Raw genomic sequence first — 20,218 nt, 5'->3', positions numbered from 1 at the left:
CATCAAATCAAAGAAATTATCCGACCGGCGGGATTGAGGCAAAGTTGTCGCCGCAGGCGTGATCCCTGATGGCTGTCTGCTGATGGCGGAACTGTCAGTGGATGAACGGCAGGTGCAGAATTTCCATCGAGATTCCTATTTTGGGTTTGTCGCTGTAATTTTTTATTTCCGTTGATGACTGTGCTTGGAGCGATACCCAAATTTTAAATGACTTTTGTCCTTTTCCCCGTTGAAGTTCAGTGCCTTAATCCCAGGTCTTCTTTCACCTCTGCCTTTCCGTCTCCCCTTTACCCCCTCTGCTCCTTCCTTCCTGAAGTTGAAGTGCTCACCTGAGCAGAGCAGGTCACCTGTGCTTCCTCGATGTGGAGAGAAGGGCTAACGCAGGGCTTGCTGTCGCCAGGGCGGGCAAAGCGACCCAAGGCCATGCCCCGAATCCCTGTCAGGGCGAGGGGAGAAACAGGCGCGAAAGGCAATGGGGCAGGAGGGGAGCCGGCGGCAGGAGGGGTGGATGAGCCGGATGGCCCCAGGAGACAGGAGCGCAAACACAGGAGCATCTCCCGTCGGGTGGGGATGAATCACTGTCATCCCCAGGGCTCGGCAGGGTGGCAGCACCGTCCTCTCTCAGACCCCGAGTCGTTTGTAGCTGCCAGCGTGGGATGGCGGGACTGTGCGTCCTGCCCCTATTAGAGTTTGCCAGGGGGACAGGTGTCTCCGCAGAGCAGTGTGGCCTGGCTGGACACAGCGCCCGCGGTCTGACAGAATCTGCATCACCTCAGCCCCTGTAGGGCACCGTGTCGGCCGACCCCCCCTCCCACCCCATGCTCTGGGAACCAGACCCTGGCCTCCTGTCATCCCCAGCAGGAAGGGGCGGAGAGCTAGCCCCCACCCGACACTGCCCAGGCGTCTGGCTTTAGGAGGTTTTCAAGAAATGGACCCGCGACGGGGCTTCCCTGGTGGCGCAGTGGTTGAGAGTCCGCCTGCCGATGCAGGGGACGCGGGTTCGTGTCCCGGTCCGGGAAGATCCCACATGCCGCGGAGCGGCTGGGCCCGTGAGCCATGGCCGCTGAGCCTGCGCGTCCGGAGCCTGTGCTCCGCAACGGGAGAGACCACAACAGTGAGAGGCCCGCGTACCGCAAAACAAAAAAAAAGAAAAGAAATGGACCCGCGAGGTTCGTGGTGATGGTTCACTCCCAAGAACAGTGATTTCCATGGGTCACTCCGTGCAGAAGCAGCCAGAACCAAACACCTAAAGGGAACGAGAACAGACGCGCCAGGAGCACAAAGCACCCGGGCCCCGTATGCGTGAGCGCCTGCGTGCACGCGTGTGCCGACACGCGTGTGCGTGTGCATGCGTGTGTTTCCCAGATGACCCTATGAGGATGGCTCTGTCCTTTGCCGCCTCTACTCTGACATGGATTTTTCTCGTCTTTCTCTCCTTTGCGGGACAAGCCCAGCCCCCTCCGTGACTGCCAGGCTCTGGTCACTCTTCAGAGAGACCTGTTCTGCCCGGGTGGGAGGGGTCTGAGTAACTCCCACCATCGAGATGCCCCCAAACCTCCCGGGGGGGTGTGCTGGTGTTTCCGGCTTTCCCCAGCAGAGCGCACCTCTTCTCAGCCTCCTAAACTCGACAGACGTCAGGCGGGGCGGGGAAGGAAAGCAGAATCCTCGCCCCCGAAGCCCCAGCACCGCCCCCATCCAGTAGGACCCCTGGCAAGGCGGGCATGAACGTGACCGTGTGGAGGGGCGACTCTGCAGAGCTCCCAGCGCACCGGCAGCGGAGCTCCGGGCCTTCGGGTTTGAGGCCCTCGAAAGGCCTGTTTAGAATCCGAGAATCGGGGCTGGAGCTGCTTCTACTTTCCTGGTTAGAAACCGCAGAAAAGCGCTTCGGAAGCCTCGCTGCTTCCGGCTGCAGTGGCTCAGCTGGCGGTGTGTTCAGAGCCGGCCAGGCCCTGAGAAGCAAGGCCCGGAGCCCTGTGCTGCTCCCCGGCCAGCCCTCTCCGGCCCCGAGGTTGCCCCAGCTGCTGGCCGAGGCCTTCCAGCTGCTCTGGAAGCCAGCTGCCCTGCCCCGTGGAGGCCCCCTTCTCTAACCGGGCAGCTGCTCTGCCCACGTGGAGGCCCCCTTCTGTAATCCTGCCACGTGCCTTTACATCCATGCAGCCTCAGAAAGGAGGCAGAAGGCAGCCCGGCTCCTGCGCTGCCCCTGGGAGAAGAGTCACGTGGGAGGCACGTGGGGGCGGGGTGAAGCTCAGTGCTGACGGGGCTCTGCTGCCCGCTTCTTGGTCGCAGAGTTGGGCGAGCACCCTAGAAGGGCGCCCCCGGGAGCTCGAGGTAAGCCTGCCGGTGCTGCGTGGTGGAGCCCCTCCCCAGCGAAGCTCCCAGGCAGGCACCATCCCTGGGGCGGCACGCGTGAGAAAGTGTCCAAGCGTGAGTGGGTGACTTGCCACCCCCTCGGTGCCTCTTGGGCCCTCCCTGGATCTTTTGAGGGGTGGAGCCCAGGAGGGGTCGAGGCAGCAGGTGGGAGTCACATGGAGGGCGAGGGCGTGGCCGAGGGTGCTTTGCTGCCAGCTCAGAGCCCTGGCTCTGCCACCAGTCCATCAGCCTAGTTCAGCCACCTCCAGCCCGTGGCGAGTGCGCGGGCAATCTTACTTTTTTGAACCAGGGAATAAATAAGTATCTTGATCAACATGTACATAAGTAGATATTTACCAGACACCTGTCAAAAGGATTTACTGCATTTTCAAACAATGGAAGCCAGAAGGAGGGGCTGTGTTGGAGGAAAAGACAGTCTCCGACCCCAGGGGTCTCCAGTCTGCTGTGACCCAGCACATGGTTCTGGTTCTACACGGTGGTATCGTGGGGTCGGTAAGATGCGGTGGCACTGAGGAAAGACCGAGAAACATGCAGGTTTGCCCAAATCTAACAAATTAAAATGTAGGTGACTTTTATAGTATAAGCTAGGAGGCTGGGAGAAAGAGACATTCATAACGTCAGTCAGCTCTTGGGCCCGCCCGTGGCCTTCTGGCAAATGAATGAATGAGTGAGTGAATGTGTGAGTGGAGTGAGTGAATGAGTGAGCGAGTGAATGAATGAATGCATACACTGGTGAGCTGAGGCTGACTCCCGCGCTCCCTCCACCCCCTCCCCGTGCACCCTTCCCCGGCTGCATAAACTGCTGTATGAATTTGTGGCTCCCGTCAAATGGAACCACCTGAGATGGAAAGGCTCCGTTACTGGCGCGGACGGCTGCTCAGGTCAGCTCTGACGGATGCTCCTCCCGCCGCTCCAAAGCCCTCGGTCCCAGCACCGCTCACGGTGCGACCCGCAGCTGCTGGGTCTGGGCTTTGATGGCTGCTTCTGGCCAGATCCGGCCTGTCCCGTCGTCTCTCCTAAGTCCCACTGCCACGTGGTCCCCGAGCCACACAGTCCTGCCCCGCCGTCCCCCCTCCCACTGGCCCTCTGTGCGGCCCCTGCCCTGGGCTGGAGCAGCGCTCCCTCCCTCCATCCCCGCCACTCCCTGCATTCTGCCTGATCGGCCATTACTTGAATATAGAATTTCCCGTGGAGACAGTGATGGACATGAAACCACCCCGACTGAGGGCCGTGCAGTGGGACTGAGTCAGAGGCGGAGCTCAAGCCCTGCGCCCGGCGCTGACTCCCCGTGGGCCCTGGACTGGCTGCTTGACTCCTCTGAGCCTCACCGTGATGAGAGGCGGTACGGCACCAGCCGCTTGGGACCGGAGTGCGCTGACTCACCACATCACGCGTGGCGGGCGCCCAAGGGCCTCCTTCTCTCCTCACCCCGCGGGGCTCCACCACTCCAGCGCTTCCCCTAGAAAGCCTGACACGCCATCCAGGGCCCTGGTGAGCAGCAGCTGGGAGTGGGGGGTTTCCTAGATGGTCAAGGACTAAGTCACGTGTAAACTCCGGGAAGGACACCGGCTCCCTGTGGTGACGACTCTGCTTACTTGTGCCGGGCTGCTCACCTGGGCGTAGATGCCGCAGAGGGGGTGCGAGTGTCACCACGGCAGCTCCGCCCAGACCCACCGTCTCAGGGGAAAGCCCGTGTCCTCTGAGATGCTCGTAGCTCTTCTGGGATCACAGAAGCCACGTGGTCTGTGGTGCAAGGGTCCGGCCTGGAACCTGGAGTGTGGAGGAGGCTGAGTTGCCCTCTGTGTCTAGCTGGTGTCAGGGAGGGGTCCCCGAGCCTCCCGGCTGAAGGGACTCGTCACGTTGCGATGACCTCTGTCCCTTCTGATCCCGCCCCGGGCTTGAGTGCCCCAGGCAGGCAGGGGCGCTGCTTCTGCATCTGCGGCCCCAGGGTAGTAAATGTCGGTGGACATAATCAGAACTCAGGTCCCCGGGGCCCAGCGTCTGACTGGACCACAGCCTGATTCTGGCCCAGCGCATGGAGTCAGTTCCACAGACGCTGTGGGCGGGGGGAGAGGACAGCAGTGGGGAGCGGTGACTCGGGGGAGGGCGCTCACCCCAGGGCAGAGCCTGCTGGTACTCCGACCTCTCGCCGGCTGCGTGCTCATGGGGACTTCTGGCCAGAGGGGTCAGAGGTCAGTGGGACCCTGGCTGTGGTTGGGCAGAGGTGCTGGGTCACTGGCTTGCTTTCTGCATAGAACATAGACAAATGGTCGACTCTTCCAGGAGGACCCAAGACTCACACCCCACAAGCCCCTCCTCCCGGGTGTGTTGGACACGCCCCCCCATGTGCACCCTGGGCTCCTGCTACACGCGTGCACACGCCCTCTGTGGGCAGACACCTGGGCATCATAGGCATGGCTTCGGGAACCTTAACCCTGGACGTCTCAGGGCGTAAACGAACCCTAGCAGTGTCGCACTTTTCTTTCCTGCTCCCGTGTGTCTTCTATTCCTGCCTATTCTGCCTTTTTCCTCCTTTCCGTTTTCCAGTTTTCTTCTCTAGCACTTTCTTTAAGTTTTTATTTTATTTTTTTAAACTGAGGTATAGCTGATGTCCAATATTATGTTAGTCTCAGGAGTAATAGTGATTCACAATTTTTTAAGATTATACTCCATCTAAAGTTATTACAAATATACTTCTGTATATTAATTTTGTATCCTACCACTTTACTGAATCCATTGGTGAGCTCTGGTAGTTTTCTGGCAGTGTCTTTAAGCTTTTCTATCTGTAGTATCATGTCATCTGCAAACAGTGACAGCTTTACTTCTTCCTTTCCAGTTTGGATTCCTTTTACTTCTTTTTCTTGTCTGATTGCGATGGTTAGGACTTCCAATACTCTATTGAATAAAAGTGGCGAGCGTGGACACCCTTGTCTTGAGGAGGTGCTTTTAACTTTTCACTGTTCAGTAGGATGTTAGCTGTGGGTTTATCACATACGGCCTTTATTATGATGAGCTATGTTCCCTCTCTACCAACACTGTGGAGAATTTTTATCATAAGTGGATGTTGAGTTTTGTCAGAAGCTTTTTCTGCGTCTATTGAGATGGTCATATGGTTTTTATTCTTCAGTTTGTTTATGTGGTGAATCATCCTGATTGGTTTGTGGATGTTGGACCATCCTTGCATCACTGGGATTAATCCCAATTGACAGTGGCTTATGATCCTTTTAATGTAGTGTTGGATTCAGTTTGCTAATATTTTGTTGACGATTTTTGCATCTGTGTGCCTCAGTGATATTGGCCTGTAATTTTCTTTTTTATGTGATGTCTTTGTCTGGTTTTGGTTTCAGGATGACGGTGGCTTCATAGAATAATTCTGGAAGCATTCCTTCCTCTGCAATTTTTTGGAATAGTTTCAGAAGGACAGGTGTTAACAGTCTTCTCTAAATGTTTAGTAGAATTCAGCTGTGAAGCCATCAGGTCCTGGACTTTTGTTTGTTGGGAGTTTTTTAAATTACTGATGCAATTTCATTTCTGGTAATTGGTCTGTTCATATTTGCTGTTTCTCCCGGTTTAGTCTTGGGACACTGTACCTTTCTAGGAATTTTTCCATTTCTGCTAGGTTGTCCATTTTATCGGTATAGCGTCGGTCACAGTCGTCTCTTAGGATGCTTTGTATTTCTGTGGTATGGGGGTTGTACCTTCTCCTTTTTCATTTCTGATTTTATTGATTTGGGTCCTCTCTGTTTTTCCTGATGAGTCTGGCTAAAGGTTTATGAATTTTGTTTATCTTTTCAAAGAATCAGCTCTTAGCTTCATTGGCCTTTCCTACTGTTTTTAATTCTCCATTTCATTTATTTCTGCTCTGATCTTTATGGCAGCACCTGGATTTAAAATCAGGTGGTCTCCCTCCAGAGACGGGACTCCTAACCACCGTGCCCTGAGCCTCAACTAACACAACAAGGCCAGAGGACAAGGTGGGAGTCAGGCTGGTGGCAGCCAGGCACGTGTCCATTCAGAGCAGGGGAGGCAAGGCCTTGCGTACTTGGCACCTGCCATGGGAGTCAGAGCCACTCATAGGACCTGAGGAATTCCTCACTCCCCAGGGCCCCTTATGGTCTGTGGACCCCAGGGAAACACACGTATAAACTGCACACCAAACTCTCTATGTGATTTTTCGTAGCCCGGGCAGAGGAGGGGAAGAGGCATCATTTTACAGATTAGAAAACTGAGGCCCAAAGAAGCAACATGCCTCACCCCAAACAGAGGCCTCTCGACCCAGTTGGGGTCTCAGCCCTGAAGCGGTGGTGGGCTGGGCCACGTGGAGGAGAGGGTCACTGCTGGCACCCGGGTCACCAAGGCCCTCAGTGTATCCTGTAAACTAGGAGCGAGGTGACTGTTCACTTACCCGCAGGCCTCCTTGGCAGGTTTCTGGACCACCCCTGAGAACGCTGAGACACGGAAGCCTGAGGTCCGGCCAGCGGACACCGTCTGCTCCCCACCGGGCCTTCCGTGGGACTCGGGGAGAGACCCCTGGCCCTCTTCCCCGAACCCCTGGGCCTCCTCACCTGCAGAAAATACATCGTTTCTGACAATCGTTGTGAGGATGGGAGGGCCTTTGGGTGGGGAGCTCTTTTTTTTTTTTTTTGCGGTACACGGGCCTCTCACCGTTGTGGCCTCTCCCGTTGCAGAGCACAGGCTCCGGATGCGCAGGCTCGGCGGCCACGGCTCACGGGCCCAGCCGCTCCGTGGCATGTGGGATCCTCCCGGACCGGGGCACGAACCCGCGTCCCCTGCATCGGCAGGCGGACTCTCAACCTCTGCGCCACCGGGGAAGCCCTGGGTGGGGAGCTCCTTGAGCAGTTCTGGAGCGAGGTATATGCCCTAAGACCCCCGTCCCACCCGGTCCCCAAAGTGTAGGAGACACTGTTACTTCAGCCAGATCCTGGATGAGACTAAAATCGCTCAGTAGCCACAAAGGTGAACGCTCTCTGGTGACTGACAGAGTGAGCACCCCAGGGAGACGCTTCCATCTGCCTTGGAATAAAATGCTCAGAGTATTTCTCTCATCCTCCCAACCTGAAGGTTCTGGAAATGTAACACTGAGCAAAACACTTGACAGGGAACTTCTAAATGTTTATAAAACATGCCGCGATGGTGATATTTTTCTGTTAACCAGCTTGCAACCATTTTTATGGGATCATCTGCTCATCAGCCCAATAATTTGATGACTTGAAAACTTTGCTTCATAAACGAGAAAATGTAAAGTCGAAGAATTAAAAAAGACTTTCTAAGCTCACGTCACAGAGCAACTAAGAGGCCACACCCGGTCAGAACCTTCCGTACTGGAAGCGTCATATCCTCTCAAAACCCCTTAGTAGCAGTGGTTTTTTTGAGGGACAAATGGGCTTCCCCTTAGGAAACAGGGTTGTCCGAGAGGATGGTCTTGGGTGGTCCCTGGCGTTCCTGTCATTCACCCTTGTCATGGCCGTGCTAAGGCGCCGTGAACTTGGCAGTGAGTGAAATACCGTTCTCTGGTTCTCTTCGTGGGGAAATCCATCAGTAATTAGACTCATTTTTCAATTTCGTCACCTAGAAACAGAAAATGCCCATAAATCTCCCCAAACAGACATTAGATGCCGCCGATTTAATTACCGATGAGTAAACAAGGTGATTCAGCCTCCATGAGACGCCCGAACGCGTTCGTCACCGGCTCATTAAACCACCGCGCAAGCGATTGTTCACTGCGAGGAGCGGGTGGGGTGGAGCCGGAGCAGGGGATCGTGGACGCGTGCCTTCACGTGAGGGTGCTGAGCTGGTGCCGCCGGGGCGGGAGGGGGAGCGGGCGGGGTGGAGCCGGAGCAGGGGATCGCGGACGCGTGCTTTCACGTGAGGGTGCTGAGCCGGTGCCGCCGGGGTGGGAGGGGGACCCCGGGGGCGCGGGAATAACCCCGTGGTTGTGGCACCTCTGCAGACACGACTGTGACCCCGAGGCGGACCCTGTCCTTTCTCACCAAGACTGTCTCCTTCCCCCAAGTCCCCCCACCCGCCCCGTCCAGTAGGAAGACGCTCCCAAGCTTCCTCAGGTCGGTTCACCTACAAGGAGTAGGTGGGCGCTTTGGGAGCCTGCCTGAGGTATAATTAGGGTGACTACAGTCTTTAGTTCACCTGTGATCACCCCCGTGGGATCACCCCTGTGTCCCCACTAATTAGTCACAGCGTCCTCTTTCACTCTCAAAGCTGCCCTTATCTGACGGGTAAACTATATGGTCACCCTGTGCATCCCGCAGGGAGGGTACAGGTTGCAAGTCAGCACCGATGCGTTGATGGTCCTTGTGTTGAGAGGGGTGCTGAGGTCGTGTTGTGGGTCAGCAGGTGAGTTCATGGTGATGGCTGGGAGGTGTCTGCTGGGGGGGCCCAGGTGGCGGGTGGCTTGAGCACTGGACAAAGGTCAGGAAATGGGGGTTTGCACCCAGCACCGCTCCGGTCATCTCGGGGTGTCACTTCTGTCTAACCCTGAGCCAGGTCACTCACGAGGCCTCTCAGTTTTGTGAGTCTAATCCAGTGTCGAGTGTACGTCACCCCACGGGACACTGGAGCCCCCTTCCTCCCCTGAGCTTCTGTGGCCCTGCGCTGATTTTATGAGATGGTTCTCTCTGCCCCAAAGAGAAGCTTTGGGGTGATGCCCGCCAGTATTTCCACAGCACTTTGCAGTTTACAGAGCACGTCCACGTACGTGGACACCAGCACACGACGCAGGCTGTTTCCATGCTTCTCCTTCTATGGATGAAAAAGTTAAAGCTGACGTTAAGGGCCGGCGCTCTGGGCTCAGGGGCCCGAGGCGAAGCCCCGCCACGGCTCTTAGAGTCTGTGTGGTCTGGGCGAGCGGACCTACCTTCCGCGTCTCAACCTCCTGATTCACGGGGAGGACGATCTGCCGGCATCGTGATGTTGTGATGAAGGAAGAAAACTCGTGCAAGGGACGTGGGATCAGGGTCGGGATTGAGAACACACAGGGTGACATTAGTTCTTGTGGTTATTGGTGGTGTTGGTGGTCGACATCGTGGTAACCAGCTTGTAACCGGCGTGACGGGGACTCTTCTCAGGCACCGGGACCCGGGGTCTGTCTGTGACCCCAGCTTCCGTTGTCCCGTCTGCCGTAGGATTTCTGTCTGCAAGTCAGAGGCAGCAAAGCAGAAAAGCAGGAACAATGAAGCCCGTGTTTGGGGAGGTGTTTTGCCTCCTGGCACCGCGAGAACACGAGCTGGGAGCTGAAACTCCTCCCTCCTCGCCTCACATCCTTCCAGCAGGGGACGTAGCGGCACGAGCACTGTATTTAGGCCATCGCAGCCCTCATGGGCTCCGCGGTTGGGGGAGGGGACCAAGCCCTCTGCGCTGTGCCCTCACTCGGGATGTTGGCCCTTCCTGGGTACCTGGGCTCCTCTGTGGGTCCGCACAGGTCAGGAGACGCCCCATCCACACCCGCAAGGGCTGGGGTGCGTTCATCAGCATCACAGGTGGATGTTCACGGCTCTGTGTTTTTCCATTTTCAGTGGGTCTGCACACCTTTTAAGCAGTTCGCAAGAAATAGCCAATTAGCTGAACTGCTGTGTGACCCTGTGGACGGTGCCCGTCCCTCAGGTGGAGGGAGAAGTTCTGAGAGGGACGGAGGGGAAGCCGGGGGCTGATGGCTGGAGGGGCGGAGGACCACGAAGGAAAGGTGGGGGCGGGAGGGTGGGAGGGAGGCAGAGGCCCGGGGCGGGGACCGGCTATTTTCACCTGCGTGAGACAGATTCGCTTCTTCCTCCTTGGATGTTTGGCGTCTTGGCTAAAAATGCCTCAAGGGAATGGTGTCTTGGGGACAGGGAGATGGAGAGGGCGGTGGCACTATAGGAGGCTTGGGCGGGGAGCTGTGCTCGGGCGGTGGTGATGGTGATGGGGGTGGAGGAGACGGTGGTGATGGTGATGGGGGTGGAGGAGACGGTGGTGATGGTGATGGGGGTGGAGGAGACGGTGGTGATGGTGATGGGGGTGGAGGAGACGGTGGTGATGGTGATGGGGGTGGAGGAGACGGTGGTGATGGTGATGGGGGTGGAGGAGATGGTGGTGATGGTGATGGGGGTGGAGGAGACGGTGGTGATGGTGATGGGGGTGGAGGAGACGGTGGTGATGGTGTTGGGGGTGGAGGAGACGGCGGTGATGGTGATGGGGGTGGAGGAGACGGTGGTGATGGTGATGGGGGTGGAGGAGACGGTGGTGATGGTGATGGGGGTGGAGGAGATGGTGGTGATGGTGATGGGGGTGGAGGAGACGGTGGTGATGGTGATGGGGGTGGAGGAGACGGTGGTGATGGTGTTGGGGGTGGAGGAGACGGCGGTGATGGTGATGGGGGTGGAGGAGACGGTGGTGATGGTGATGGGGGTGGAGGAGATGGTGGTGATGGTGATGGGGGTGGTGTGAGGAGGAAAAGAAAGTGGGGTGAGAGAAGTAGAGAAGAAATTACCTGCCTTCCTGTTTCATGAAGTGGTCGTGACGCTCAACATAAAATGGAAGGCTCTTCATAAACTGTAATGTCCCACCCCTTGCGCTCTCGCTGTGGAAGTGACCGCAGGTCCTCAACCCTCCTGAACCCACGCTCTCGCTCCCGATGGGCACTGCTGTCGTCGGTCACCTCGTCCAGGCCATTGAGATAAGTCGCTTCAGGAGGCAAAGGGTTGTGGGGTTCCCAGAGCCTCCAGGGAAAGGCTCGCGGCTGGGGGGCTGGGGTCCCTTCGGCTGTGGACTCAGGGCTGGGGGTCGGGGTCAGGAGCATTCAGAAGGCCCGGAACCTGGCAGACGGGCTCAGAGAAGTTTCTGGTTTGGTTGTGAAGTTGTGTCAATAGAAAACACACGTGAGGCCTTGGGCTCCAGTTTGTGTTGAAGTCAAGAGGCTCAGAAGTAGCTTGAAAATGGGTCATGCTACCTGCTGAGGGTCCTGGAGGCCCATGTGGGCAGGAGGGAAGAGGGGGCGGGCAGAGGGCTGGTGCTCTGGGCGCTGGAGAGTGGCCCAGGCGGGACCTCTGGGGATACACAGAGCTGCCTGGAGGGGGCGTGAGCCCCACAGACGCCTGCGGAACCCCCGCTGCACCTGCCGCAGAGCCGGGGCAGAGCCGGGGGCCATGCTCGATGCAGAGCCGCGATGGCAGCTGAGCCATCCCAGTGCAGACTATGACTCCTGATCCCCAAGTCGCCGGAGTCGTGTAGTTTCCCACTTTCCTGGTGACAAGGCCACAACTGGGAAGATTACGCGGCTCGTCACGGGGAAACAGCTTGGCTCCAAAGCCCTTTCCCTCTGTCATTTTGCCCTCCAGTTAAAGACATCTCCTACCCAAGGTGACAAAGAGGCCTGCTTCCGCCCTGCAGGCCTCTGTCCCCACGGGGACGAGCTTGCAGAAAACACACACATTGTCGTAAGTGCTCGAATCATGTCTGCAGAGGGCCCTGCACTGAGTGGAGGGCCGTGGGGGGCCGGGGAGGGTAAGACGTCCAGACCAGGGGAGGGGCAGGCCTTGCAGGTGGAGAAAGGCCGGCCTGGCAGGGTTGCCCTCACCGCCCGTCTGGGTTGCGCGTGGTGAGCCTTCTGGTGTGGCTGGAGCACACGGTGCTGGCCGGATACGGGGCCAGAGGGACGAGTGGGTTCCACCGGGACCTGGGAGCCAGGCCATGGAGGCGAGACTCCATCCCAGGCCCGGGGCGGGGGTGGCACGGGGGGAGGTGGTTAGGCAGAGAATCAGCCTGGATGCCAGTAAGGCCAGTGAGGAAGCTGCCTTAACACCCACACAGTGATGGGGGCGGGCGGAGGACAAGCCGTGGAGACAGGCAGAAAAGGGGGTCTGTTCCCCTGTGCCGCGTGCTGGTCTGCTTCCTTGCAAGAAGGTGGGCATTTAGGAGAGAGTTTTGAGGCCACGGCCGCATCCGTTTGGGAAACCACACACTAGCCACAGGTCATTAAGCAAATGCCCCCTGGTCCCCAGAAGCACTTCAGCTCTGAGTGGGAATACCTGTCACCACTCTGCTCCATTACCCAAAGCAAAGGTGATGTCCCGGAGCCAGTGACGTCCTGGGAGAGGGGGGACCGGCCGTGCCCTGATAGCCTGTGCTGCCCGCTGGGGAGGGGCACGTGGCCACCCGTGAACTCCAAGGGGCGGCTCAGCAGCCTGTGACGACGGTGCAGGACACCGCGAGCACGCAGGCAGGCCAGGTCTGCCCTGGGGGCTGACAGCTGAGAAGCAGCCCAGGAAGGGGCCCCGGGGATGGGCAGAGATGCCGTCTGGGGGACGGGCTGGCGAGGGGCAGGCCGGCACCTGGACATCTGAGCCGCCCGCTTGACCCTCCCAGGGGGGCAAGGCCAGCCTCCAGAGGAGACGTGAGCTGAGCGTCTCACAGTGGGTGAGTCGCGGCCACCTGGCGTCACGGGCGAGGGCAGAGCAAGCTGTGCGGGAGGAGAGCTTCCGTGTCTTTGGGCTGAGCCCCTGTGAGACCAGCGACCCAGCAGAGTTTCAGCCTCCGGGGCCACCAGCCTCGACAAACAGGCGACTGTCCTTTCCGAGGCTGCTTTGCTCTTAGGTATCCCGTGGTTTTGTCCAGCCCTTCCATCCTTTACAAGAGTCCTGGGTGTTAAGGCCAGACCGCCTGCACCACCATAAGGCCCTTGGGAAGGGCCTGCCTCGAAACATGGTGGACTTGAAGGCGTTGCCTGCAGCCGCCTCCCGCCCACCGCCTCGTGCCCCATCCCAGGGCCCCAGCCTTCCACCAGCTCTCTCGACAGGCAGCTGTCCTGGCGGTTTCCTGACACGTGATCCCGGGGAGGGGGTAGCTGATACAGGTTCAACCGTGGCCTCAGGTAGCTTTAGATGAAGACCCTTGATGGTTAGAAAATCTTTAACATCCAAAGGAATGCTTCCTTTTTTTCCCTTTGTGAGAAAATAAGTATAACAAAATTTGCCGTTCTAACCATTTTAAAGTGTCCACTTGAGTGGCATGAATTACGCTCACGACGTTGTGCGGCCATCACCGCTGTTTCTGCAACTTTTCATTCCCCGAAACGGCTCCCTCCTCCTCCAGCCCTGGGAACCTCTAATCTACAGTTTCCGTGAATTTGCGCGTTCTGGGTGTTTCACAGAAGTGGAATCATACATCCCTGTCCTTTGAGGACTGGCTTCTCTCAGCACAGTGTTTTCAGCCCTCACCCGTGTTGCAGCGCGTGTCAGAACTTTATTCCTTCTCAGGTCTGACTAGTGTCCTGTGCGTGTGTTCACCACACTCTGTGTAGTCCTTCAGCCGCAGAGGGAAGGAAAGCTCTCTGAGTGTGAATTTCCACAGCTGGTCTGTTACAGAGCAGGTACATGCTGTTTAACACAGACGGTGGGCGTCGCCCAGCTGCACCACGTGTTCAGAAACATGCATGCTTGAAGAGACACGAGCGTGCATACGTGAACAGACCTGGCGGGCGCTCCCTGATGGCCGGGTCCGGGGAGCTGTTGCCTGGCACCGGCTTCCCTTACCAGGAGGGAATGTCGTGTTCTCCTAAAGCACACGCAGTCATAGTCCCGTTAATGAAGGATTTTTCATTATCAAACCTGTCTGTGTTTATAGGGATCCTCAGAACAGCAAGGCAGGAACTCTGTGTTCTCTCCACGTTTGGGAATCGGCTGTGCCTGTGCAGAGCTGCGCACAGACCAGGGACGAGCTTGACAGAGGACTCTGGAGAGACTTTGGAAGTGGTATTCCAAGTTCTAAGAAAACCAGGGGGAAAAAAAGCACTCATTCCTCTTCTCCAGTACAATCTCAGGCAGAGCCCAGGATATGAAGCCAGCAGGTCACCCGGGCGAGTCAGGAAGCGACGGCTGCGCCCTTTCGCGTGTGTTCTCTCTCCACACCCCATCCTGTGGGTTCCCCAGACTGGAGTCAGCCGTGTAGGGTCCTCGGGTTAAAGTGGCCACGCTCTGGTTCAAGGCGGGGGCAGGGGGGAAGCCCCACCTTGTCAGCCTCCCCCCGACCTGTACCCGCTCCCAAAGCAGCCCTGGGGAGCCCAGGGCTCTCAGCAGCATCGTGTTTTGTTTTGTTTTTTCATGCTTAACTGGCTCTTCTACCGATGAGAAACAGACCAGGGAGGTAGCGTGATTTCCCGAAGACACAGAGCCATTCGGTGTCAGAATCAGGATTGTTACCATCCACAGATAACTGAGTCTGCCGTGAAGAGGCTTACAGTGCGGGTGAAGGGCAGGACGTGTGGACGTGAGGAGAGCGGAAAGCTCTGACGGCCTGTGCCCACCAGGGCCTCACAGCCCACAGGCATCCGGGAGACCTCGTGACCCCTGGGAACCGAGGCGCTCCCTCCTCTGAATCCCCTCAGTGGGTCAAACCTGGGAGTGGATGTGGGCCCGGGTGCCAGTGGCGGCCCTAAGGAGAGAGCAGGGAGAGGGGAGGGATGGGGACACGGTGACAAGGAAAGGACGCACGGGGCGGGCGGGGTTGGGGAATATTGTCGGGAGGGAAGGGGAGGTGCTGGGAAAGGGAAGAGATGGAACCACTTGAGCGGCGAGGTCCCCACTCCAGCCGGCTGCAGCGGAGGGTCCTCGGGAGCCCTGGGCGTCCCCTCGCCCCCCACCCGCAGCTGTGCGTGGCTGCGTCTGGCGCGACCCAGCCTTGTCCTCATGCCTCCTCCAGCCTATTCAACCTCGACCCACAGTGGGGCCTGGAATCAGGCTGCCCCAGGGTGGCTTCCAGAGTTGCCAGGGGTTCCCGAGATCACAGAAACGGCGGGTCCCGTGCTGGACCTCGGTGCGTTCTCAGGGCTCTGGGACCCCCAGAACCAGGCCCGAGGAGGCCATGAGGAATGTGAACCCATGAGGCCAGAGGCACCCGGACATCAGCCGGCCGGAGAACGGCTTCCACAGCTGCACTGTTCTCCACCCCCGGACGTTTCTATGGCAACACACAGTGTTTTGAAAGGATGACCAAGCTGTTCACTTGTTTACGTTTTCTTGTTTGTTTTTTGGCTTTGAAGAGAGGGGTGGAATTCATTCTGTAAGGACACCCGTGCCCTTAACGTTAGAGTGAATACAGCACTGCTCACAAGAGGTGCTACACACGTGCACACCCGCGTTCACCCACCTCACAGGTGACTGTGCCCCAGACTTGGTGACCACAGGCCCTTGCTCCTTCCCTGGGTTCTTGTCCGGACCCTTCTTCCTGGCTCCTGGGCCCTCTTCAGTTCTGTCTCAGACCCTTAAACCTCGTACTGAGGAGTCCGACCCACTCGTGTCTTAGGGGGTCAGCGGGGCCCGGGAGGCAAAGAAACGAACGCACTTTGGGCCTCGGGTCAGGAAGTCCAGCTCATCCTGCATGCTCCACGTGTACCCGCCAGGCCTTATCTCATCAGTGTCCTAGTCTTTCCGCCGGGAGGTTACTTAGATAACCTCTGAGGTCCTTTATCTCTCAGACCCCATGGCTTTAAGCAGGACCCTGTCACTTCTCCTGGGAGACAATTCCCAGGACGCGGAAGCACTCCCTTGGGCTGAGGTCGTCCCGTAGGGGATGGACCCCAGCCTCAGCTCTCCTCCGGTCCACACGATCTCCAGGGCCACCTTGTCCAGCCGCCCCTGCGAGCCCACCTCTACGTCCAAGTCCAGGAGCTCCGCCTTGAGTACAGAACGCGGACCCCTCCTCTTCCTCAAGGCCCCACTGCAGCGAGAGGGTCCTCCACCCACAGTCACCGGGTTAGAAACCCCGGGGGGGCCGCGCCCTTCTTTCCCTGCCTCTTCTCCGACCCCCACGTGCAGCCGGAAAGCGAATCACACGCCTTCTGTGTCCCAGGTCCCCCTGCTCATCTCCAGTCCCCCGTCTCGGCCGCGGCTCAGGCCTCCACGATCTCTGCGTGGGCCACCCCCGCCCGATTGCCCCATCGTGACAGCGCCAGATGGCAGTGCACACCACAGCAGGGCCGCCGTCTCCTCAGAACGGAAGCTGAGTGTCCAGGCCTGGCCCCAGAGCCCCTGGTCCCCTTGCTCCGGCCCACCTCTCCAGCCCGTCCCCTCCCCAGCCACGGCCTCCACACTTCCCCCCTTTACCTCTCTCCACCGGATGCCTGACCCACCCACTTCAGCTGACAGCTCTCCATCCTCCCAGCCTTCCCTCCAGGGCACAGCTTACCTGCTGTACTGGACTCTGTCCATCTGTCCCCATTGTCCCCAGAGCTCCTGGAGGTCAGTTTCTGAGCCCTTTCTCTTGAATCTCCAGCACATAAACATGTCCATGAATGGCTGAGTGGAGGACTCTCTGCCATGCCCGTGGTTCCTTCTCGTCTCCACCTGTTATGTCACATGCTGTAGATTAGGGAGTGGGCCTCATGGGGGAAACTTACAAAGGCCGAGGATCAACAAGAGAAGACACACGTCCCCAGGTCCTCCATCTCACAGGAGGTGCAGCAGGTCTAGGACGCGCCGGGGCTGCGGTGTGAGCCTGCACGGCAGTGGAGGGACCCGGGACCCCTCCTCCCCCGTGGCTTTCTCTTTTCATAGAGGAATCAGGAAGGGAAGGCAGCCTCGCAGATGAGGGGGTAAACACACTGCTTGGTGCCGGTCGGGCGGGGCTGGGGGTGCCGCTGTTTAAGGAGTTGTCTGAGACGCCAGGACGCTCGGAGCCCTGGGGTATGGCTGTCCTCCCTGCCGCGGGAAGGGGTGTTCCGAGCTGGGTTGCTACCTGTCCCAGAAAGCTCACTGTGCAGACGACCCAGAGGGCTCTCCAGCATCGTGTCCAGGGACTCAGCTGGTTGTGCCTCACCAGTGACGTGTGACTGATGGAGGCTGGTGGGGTGAATGCATCTGGCACGCAGGTGAACACATGAAAGCCCCTGACACAAATGGGTACCCAGCTTACCTTTGTTTCCCTTCTCATCCCTGCTCCAACTTCGTGAATTTCCGCAGAGGTTTCTGGGGGTGCAGAGGAGGTGGCCCTGTCAGCTGGGGCTAAACGTGGGCGCTCTGAATGGTCTCGGGGGCAGGGGCTGAGTGGCTGGACAGCTCACCTTCCGCAGTCGTCCTCAGGTGTGTCGCGCCCTTTTGGAACATGCATTCCCTTTCAATAAGGTCCTGATGTACATTTTTATCCAACATCACCTGCTTTTTAAAGACCAGAGTTCCTACGCACTGCCGTTTGTTCCTGGGTCGCAGACCCCCGGGAAGCCACGTCCCAGACCAACTTCAAGATGACGGAATGGGTGGGAGGTGAGGACAAGCCTGCCTCGGAGAGGCTGGTGGAGTCCCCCCCTCCATCCCCTTCCCCTGGTTGCCGCTTGTCTGGGCCTCTCTCAGCACGTGGACCAGTGGTTCCTAAACGTCAGGTGCTTCAGAGACACCCGGGGAATGGTCTGGAATGTGCACTTCCAGGCTCCATGGCCAGAAGATCTCCTCCAGTAGGTCTGGGTGGGGCCCGGGGCTCTTCCCTTTTTAACTTTGTGTCCCCAGACTTCGTCCTGAGCTGGGCTGGGTGAGGCCGGCACGCGCTCAATGTCGCAGGGTTTGGGGAGGGTGGGCAGAGCAGATGGGCAGAGCACGGGGGGCGCTGGGACCAGCCTGACCTCCCTGCAGGGTGGGCGGCAGGCCGTATGCCTTCTAGGGATACGGTGGGCGTGGGACCTGGGGTCTTCAGTGAGCCCCTCCTGACTTGCGGAGGGGGAGAAGCCGGGTCTGGGGTCTGAGGTGGGAGCTTCCTGGACGCTCCCACGGAGACGAGCGCAAAGCACCGGTGTGTGAAGGCCACGGCCGCCCCTGCCTGAGGGGCCTTGAAGGCTCTGCACCGGGGGCAGCGTGGGAGAGCGACTGCTGCGGAGGGTGGGGTGCCGGTGAATCAGCCCTGAGTCGGCTCCAGCCAGCCGGAGTCAGTCCTGCCGAGCGTGGGCTCCAGGGACAGGGCCACATCCCGCAGCAGAGCCCTCTTGGAGAGGACAGAGTGTGGAGAGCGGAATAGCACCGCCCCTCCACCACCCAGTGCCCGCCCTCATCCTGGCAATGCTGGGGTCCCTGCGGATCCGGTCTCGCTCTTTGGACAGAGAGTTCTGTTTCCTCACGGAAGAGGGCTCGCAGGTCGGGGTCAGCGCGCGTGGGCAGCTGCCTCTGTTTCAGCAGCCGGCGGAGGTTTGCATGCTCTGCTTCTTGGTGGCCGGGTACAGAGACCCCGGCTGTAGCTTCAGGGTTGGTGACTCAGAACTGTGGCACTTCCCCTGCCCTTCTGTCTCAACCCTTCTCAGCACCAGCTCCCATCCCGGCATCCTTGGGTCCCCTTAGAGAAGGCATCATGAGTTCTCTTCTGAGAAGTACGAGGAACTGCTCACTGATGAACTGAGATGTTTCTCAAAGATGTGCGATTTTTCACCACCCTAATTTCTGCATTTTAACATTTGAAGACTAAAAACCCCCTTCCTGCCCAGTGGATCGGAGCTGTCCTGTGGGATGGACCGTGGGGCTCAGGATGTGGCCTGGGGGTGTCCCCCTGATCCGACCGTGGAGGGGCCCCCTTCTCCTCCACCACCTTGGGGGACCTGCTGGGTCAGAATTTTCCAAATCCCCAGTCTAATGACTCCTTCTCTCTCTTCTACTTGTGTTTCCTAGGAACGGGTGGAGTATCTCTTTCTCATCATTTTTACTGTGGAAGCATTTTTAAAAGTCGTAGCCTACGGGCTGCTCTTTCACCCCAACGCTTACCTCCGCAACGGCTGGAACTTGCTGGATTTTATCATTGTGGTTGTCGGGTGAGTACAGCCACCCCTCCCCCCCTCCACCACCCTCGCCCGGTACCGGCCCCTTCCCATCCGTATCTGTGTCTCTGGTCACAAGGGCCCTGGGCTTCAGGCCAGACGAGAGGATCTATTAAACATCACTTTGGATTCAGACTGTCTCCAAAGGGAGAGGAGCATCACCTGGAGCAGCGCCGGCCACCGCTCCCACCTGCACACGCGTGCACACGCACACATGCGCACACACATACGCGTGGGCATCGGTGAATCCGGGGCCTCCTGGTGGAGCCCAGGGGCCTCTGTGCGGTCAAGGAGACGCCCCAGCTGTAGGTCTCCCTCTGGGCCTCACCCGGCACAGCAGCCCCTGGGCGCCTCCCCTGCAGTGTGGCCGGGTGTGTCTGGTTAGGCTGGGTGGGAAGGCGGCTGGCACCCGGGAGCCGGGACACCCACCTGCACCTCTGCAGGGTCCTGGCTCGGCGGCTGCCGGGACCGGACAGTGGGACTAGGAAGGGCCGGGGGCACGGGGCCACCCGCTCTGCTGCAGAGGCCAAGTCAGCCTACGCTCAGAAACAAAGCGGCGTCAGGAAGCTTCAGGAAACCCTGGAAGTGACGATCTCCTTATCAAGGCATCGGTAACTTCAGGAAAAGATTCTCTGTGGAATGTTTGTACAAAGAGACCCGCACGCGCCACGAGAGACACAGCTGACCAGGCTCCAGTCACTCGTCCGTCTGCGGAGGGCCGGGTGCCCGAGCCTCGGGGCTGACCTGGCGCTACTTCAAGCCCACCTGCCGTTCACTCCCTCGCTGTCCCCACAGCCTCCGGGGTCAGGTCAGCGTGGCATTAGGCTCCTACCCCAGGGGGCCCTTCCCAGCCGCCCCGGGAGGATGTTGCGCTGGTGGCTTCCCCAGAGCGCGCCCTACTCAGAGCCTCGTGGGCGCCCGGCCTTTCCTGCAGGAAGTGACGGAGCAAATCAGGGCCATTTGGGAGCGAGTCCCTGTCTCCGGGCGTCTGGAGCTGTTTCCGAGTTTTCGCCGCTGTCCTTTTTTGCCTGGCCAAGCATGACACGCTTTGCATTA

General features: G+C 58.7%; 1 protein-coding gene and 1 long non-coding RNA gene across 13 annotated transcripts in view; one reads left to right on the top strand and one right to left on the bottom strand.

Moving 5' to 3' along the window:
* Positions 1-20,218, top strand: part of CACNA1C (calcium voltage-gated channel subunit alpha1 C) — a 462,295-nt gene that overhangs the window by 259,310 nt on the left and 182,767 nt on the right. For all 11 annotated transcript variants that reach the window (XM_012539272.3, XM_049694801.1, XM_012539283.3 and 8 more), the window contains exon 4: positions 19,017-19,156. In XM_012539272.3, the coding sequence (XP_012394726.1) occupies positions 19,017-19,156 (140 nt within the window). The remainder of the gene's footprint in view (positions 1-19,016; positions 19,157-20,218) is intronic.
* On the bottom strand, positions 2,711-19,022 carry LOC117199036 (uncharacterized). 2 transcript variants are annotated; one of them, XR_004480223.2, is made up of 6 exons: positions 17,287-19,022; positions 16,561-16,718; positions 6,776-6,809; positions 4,485-4,617; positions 3,209-4,140; positions 2,711-2,878 (listed from the first exon to the last, which is right to left on the bottom strand). It is a non-coding gene; the product is annotated as an uncharacterized LOC117199036 (long non-coding RNA). The 2 variants fall into 2 exon arrangements; XR_007470292.1 differs by lacking the exons at positions 4,485-4,617; positions 16,561-16,718; positions 17,287-19,022 and having other exon boundaries at positions 6,776-6,933.

This window comes from Orcinus orca, chromosome 11, assembly GCF_937001465.1.
Source record: "Orcinus orca chromosome 11, mOrcOrc1.1, whole genome shotgun sequence".
Lineage (NCBI taxonomy): Eukaryota > Metazoa > Chordata > Mammalia > Artiodactyla > Delphinidae > Orcinus > Orcinus orca.
Note: the sequence above shows the minus strand (reverse complement) of the source record. Positions and strands in the feature narration are given on the sequence as shown.